Source organism: Frankliniella occidentalis, unplaced genomic scaffold (genome assembly GCF_000697945.3).
Source record: "Frankliniella occidentalis isolate FOCC.00 unplaced genomic scaffold, Focc_3.1 Scaffold448, whole genome shotgun sequence".
NCBI lineage: Eukaryota > Metazoa > Arthropoda > Insecta > Thysanoptera > Thripidae > Frankliniella > Frankliniella occidentalis.
The window spans coordinates 40,311-45,193 of NW_026267567.1; the positions used below are offsets into that span (position 1 = coordinate 40,311).

Genomic DNA, 4,883 nt, shown 5'->3' on the forward strand with positions numbered 1-4,883 from the left:
AACTGATTTTGATGTGAAATTTCACAACTTTTTTAACAGTGTTGGAAAAATTAAAAAACATCAAGTGGCGGGCATCAAACGTCGAAGCACCACTTTTGGCATGTGTGCACAGTAGGAAAACGAACAATATCCTTCCCCCCCCCCCCTCAAGCTTGACTCAAATCTTTTCGAAACAGAAACAGGCAGGTCCGCCCTTCCGCCAAACGAAGTTGCCAGCTTCGCTTCGCTGCGCCGGCAACTCCGTTCGGCAGGGGCCAGGCATGCTTGGCCTACCGGCGGCGATGGTCGGGCCTGCGGCCCGACCATTTCCGTCACGCGATTTGCTGTAGAACATAATCACATGATGTAACGGGCCTTCGGCCCGCAAAGCCCGTCGTCCTTAAAATTTGCCCCGTAGACACGAGAAAGGGATGTAACGGTGAAACACCGCGACTACAACCCACCCTTCTGCTCAGAAAACGTTTTTTGGGGAGGGGGGAGGGAGTTTCTTACCTCTTTTGCGTTTTTGGGCCTTCTTTTACATTTAATTGTTCACTGCAGCAATTTTTAACTTATTTTCGTCAAACAAGACCCTCTAGCGCCGAAACGGTTAGAGATAGAGCCAAACAGACGAAATTTTCGCCCAAAGGGCTCTACTTTTGCAAGTTACCTCTTAGGAGACCCTGTAATTTTTTTTAAAATTAATATGTTTATTTTTTGGCCACTTTCGTGATAGAAACTCCCTCTAGCGCCTAAACGGTGAGAGATAGAGCAAAACGGACAAAATTTTCGTCCGCAGTACTCTACTTTCACTAGTTACACTTTAGGAGCTCATAAAAAAATATTTTTTTTTTCTGACTTTTTTGACCTACGCCCTTTTCTTTGATACCCCCTTTCAGCCCCTTAGGGTTGGTTGCCAGGATTTGCCGTAGGCGTCTCGTTTTCTAGGAGTGAACCCGAAGATACCCTGAAAATTTGAAGTCTCTAGCACATCTCCTTCTAGTGGAACAGACAGACACACAGACAGACACACAGACACGAGGTCGTTCGCATAAGCCCGCTGGATAGCTTTTTCAAAGCAGAAGGGCGGGCTAAAAAACAACTACGTACGCTCTCCTGCGTGCGGTCAGTCGTGCGGTAGCGCATGTACGCGCATATTAGGCGCCTACACGCGTTTTAGGCGTTTTATAGATTGGACACAAAGTGCACATTTTATGCAGCTCTGCTAGCTGGGTGAACCCCGCGCACTTCTGTAGTTACACATTAGCAGGTTTGCCTACTCGCCCTGCCGTAAGGTGCCATGGCGCATGTAGAATATATTTAAGGTATTTGACACATTTCAACTGACAGGACACTAGGGCTCTCACTTTAACCCGAAGAACCGGCTAACCCGGGTACCCGCCCGCCCGGGGTATACCCGGGTCCGCGGGTAGAGCCGGTTCCGCGGGTATTACCCGGGTACCCGGGTACCCGAAATGGAACCGCAGAACCGGGTACCCGGGTCCCCGGTTCTTCGGGTCAACCCGGGTTACCCGGGTCCTGGATGCGAGCGGCGGAGCGCTCTTTTTGAACGGTCACTAAATTTTGCCGATGCGAAATTTTCTCAGGATTCCAAATCAGTGCTGTAGCTCAAAGCGTTCTATGTCAAATCGGCGATAAAGGAAGTGTAGGAGACGAAAACGGACCGGACCCGAAATGGCCGAATCTCGATATTCCGTGTAATGTATATCTTAAATAAGTTAAAAATCGACCTAAAATCGAAAACCAGAACATTTTCAAATTGGAAGACAATCGTCTACATCGGCCAAGAAAATTTTATTTTATTAGGTACTACATATGGAGGACTCTTTGGCCAGAATGGCCGGTAAGACATGTTATCCGTCAAATTTTTTCGACGGATTCGGATTCAGCACAAAAATTTACCTCTGAAAGTCCAGGCGTAATTGAATTAGGCCCTATACATTATTAGGGCTGCATCACACATTTTTTTCTACGATTCTGGTGGCGGACCCGATTCCCGCGGTTCTGCGGGTATTACCCGGAGACCCGGATACCCGGGTCTACGGGTTTTTGGGTAGTACCCGGGTACCCTGGTAACCCGGGTCTACCCGTCGGACCAGGTCCGTACCCGGGTGACCCGGGTACCCGCGGGTCCGGGTTTTGAGAGCCCTAGACCAGTCGCAAGACTGGACCAGATGAAAGACTAGACCAGTTGAAAGACTGGACCAGATGAAAAACTGGACCAGTTGAAAGACTGGACGAGTTGATTTCTGTGTTTGTTCTTGATGTATGTCAAGTTAGAAAATGTCGCTTCTGCCAAGCCACGACCCAAGGCGACCCCAGGCAACCCCAGGCACCTCACCGCGACCCCACAAAAAAATTTCCCCATTTGGGGTCGCGTCGCGACCCCAAGGTTGAAAAGTGCTGCAGGCACGATAATATCTGCCGAACGAATTTAGATGAGTGTCTGGAGGTGGGAAAGAGCGAGGTGGTTGGGAGAGCACAAGTCTTTTAGAAGAAATAGGCGATAAGACTGTTAAAAAGATCAAGGAATAATGTTTTCGTCTTATTTTAATTAATTCTATATAAATATCAAAGCAAACGTGAACAAGACCATATTCATCACGTAAAAAAGCTTTTAAGCCCCAAATACCAGCTGCATTCGGGACGCCAAGAGCGGATGAAATGAAATCGTAGTCGAACGACATGTTTCTTCCTGTATATATTTCCTGTAACATTTCGGAAACACGATTTTAGGATAAACTTAAGTATGTCCGACATGAAATATTTCGCTGGTCCCTATTGCAAAGCACGCACGGCTTTCGGCGCTGGAAAAACCACACAACTCCATTTTTGGGGTGATTATTGGTACAGTTGGAGAGAGGACGCTTTCTTTTTCCAGAATATATAGTTATCTCAAAATGTTCGAAAAACATTGATACTTGGTTTCGCTAGCGTGCTAGCGCTGCTGTGCTTGGTTTGACGGGGGCTCCAAGAAGTAGCGTGGTTTCGCCAGCGCTTGAGTGCCATGCGCGCTTTGCACTAGGGACAAGGGAGTTTTCGTTGCAGTTGACTTTTACGTGTACCATTGAGCTTTTCTCCAAACTCTCATGTGAGACTCGAAAGGATGATCTTCGGCAAACAGGCCATTTAGGAGTTCCTAATTTTTGGGCTTCGAGTTCGAAGAAGAGCATTCATTCTAGCTCAAAAATTGTATTTAAAAAAATCAAAAACCACAGGACCTACAAATGAGGTTTTTTTTTAAAAAAAAAATATTTTTCTTATAGTTTCCTAAGGGGTATCTCATCAAAGTAGAGTCTTTGGGGGAAAATTTCGTCCGTTTGGCTCTATCTGGAGAGAAGAATTTGTGACTTCTGGGGCGGAAGATTTATTTACGACTCTGTCTTTTGCCCGACTCAGGTGTCAACGTCGCAGGCCTAGATAGATGTATGCCAGGCGCGTCGCAGCGTAACAGTATTTCCCGAGATATCACGAAGCCTGCGAGACGTGGTCTGGCGTACTGATTTATGTTCTATTTGTAGGATCCCAAGACTAAAAGCCACCAAGTAGTGCGTCAAAGCCAATTATGGTGGCATGGCTTGCTCTCCTCCTCTGTAAAGTCAACTAAAGTTCACTGATTCAGTCTGTTTCTGGTGTGTGAAACGTTTCCTGCTGGCCTATTTTCTTTGAATTTCCGGTGTACCTTCTGCACTCATACTATTGACATTTGTCCTGGTCTAATAGATTTCTGGCCTGAATGTCATATTAGGAGGCAACAGGACTGCTACGAGTTTTTAATTGAGCTACTAGACCATCTGGACAGACACTTCAGTTTCAGGTCCCTTAATACCAAGTCCCCAAGTCCCCTATAAAGGAAATATTTAATACCACTCCTCAATATGTTAGTACGAACTGAGTTAACTTCAGTTTACTATGTTTCACAAACCTTTCTGAAAATAATATTTCTGCAGTTACTTGCAATGTGTGCAAGAGGGAATCCACTACCAATGGTGCAGTTCGAGACTTCTCATTGAGCGTCCGCCCTGTACTCGCTACTAGTTTATCTGAGTATTTTAATCCTGAGACGTTCCCGGACTACAAGTTCATTCAGTGCCACAGGTGTGAAAAAGCTACAACGACTCTAAAATTGATCAATCCTCCAGAAGTTTTGATCCTTCATTTAAAGAAGTACTTACTTATCAATAAACAAAAACTAGTCGAAGAATCAACAAAATAATCTTCGAGTGGGTATATAACTCCTGAATTGGGTGTACAAATTTAAAGTATTGAATTTGAATTGTCTTGCATTTAATTTGAATGGAACTGAATTGGTTTGAGTTGTTTTAGAATTGGTTTGAATTATTGTGCTTTTATTTTACTGAATTAGCGTAAATTTGTTTGAATTGGCTTGAATTGAATGTATATTGCCTTAATTTGGACTGAATTAGTTGAATTATTTTTGAATTCGTTTGAATTACTCCTGAATATTATGTTGAATTATGTTGAATTAGGGGTGTACTGTACATATGTCAGGGGAGTTATCCACCCCTCGAAAACTATGGAACATTTGCGTTTCTTCATATTCATATGGGATTTACAAAAAATAATGTTTTAGTAAAGTGTAATCCCACACTGACTCTTTTTGGGACAAAATATGCATTAATTTCAGCTGTGGTACACAAAGGAAAAGCTTCTGGTGAAGGGCATTACATAACTGTGTTGCACTGTGCAGACCAGATGTTCAGGTGTTTCAATGATAACATTGTATGTCTATTTTGCCATTTCATGATATTCACCCTTACGCATTGTTCTACAGCAAGCAATTTTTTTCTGTGTAGGTAACCATCACCGGCCTTCAGAAATGCCTTCAAAAACAAGCTTATATTTTATTTTATGAGAAAATG

The 4,883-nt window shown here is 44.0% G+C and overlaps 1 protein-coding gene across 1 annotated transcript in view; it reads right to left on the bottom strand.

The window, feature by feature from the left end:
• Positions 1 to 1,718: 1,718 nt before the first annotated feature.
• The window catches only part of LOC113215210 (uncharacterized), an 87,736-nt gene continuing 84,571 nt past the window's right edge, over positions 1,719 to 4,883 (bottom strand). Inside the window, exons 5-6 of the mRNA XM_052274818.1 lie at positions 2,514 to 2,708; positions 1,719 to 1,730 (exon numbers count right to left, since the gene is read on the bottom strand). Of these exons, the coding sequence (XP_052130778.1) occupies positions 1,719 to 1,730; positions 2,514 to 2,708 (207 nt within the window). The remainder of the gene's footprint in view (positions 1,731 to 2,513; positions 2,709 to 4,883) is intronic.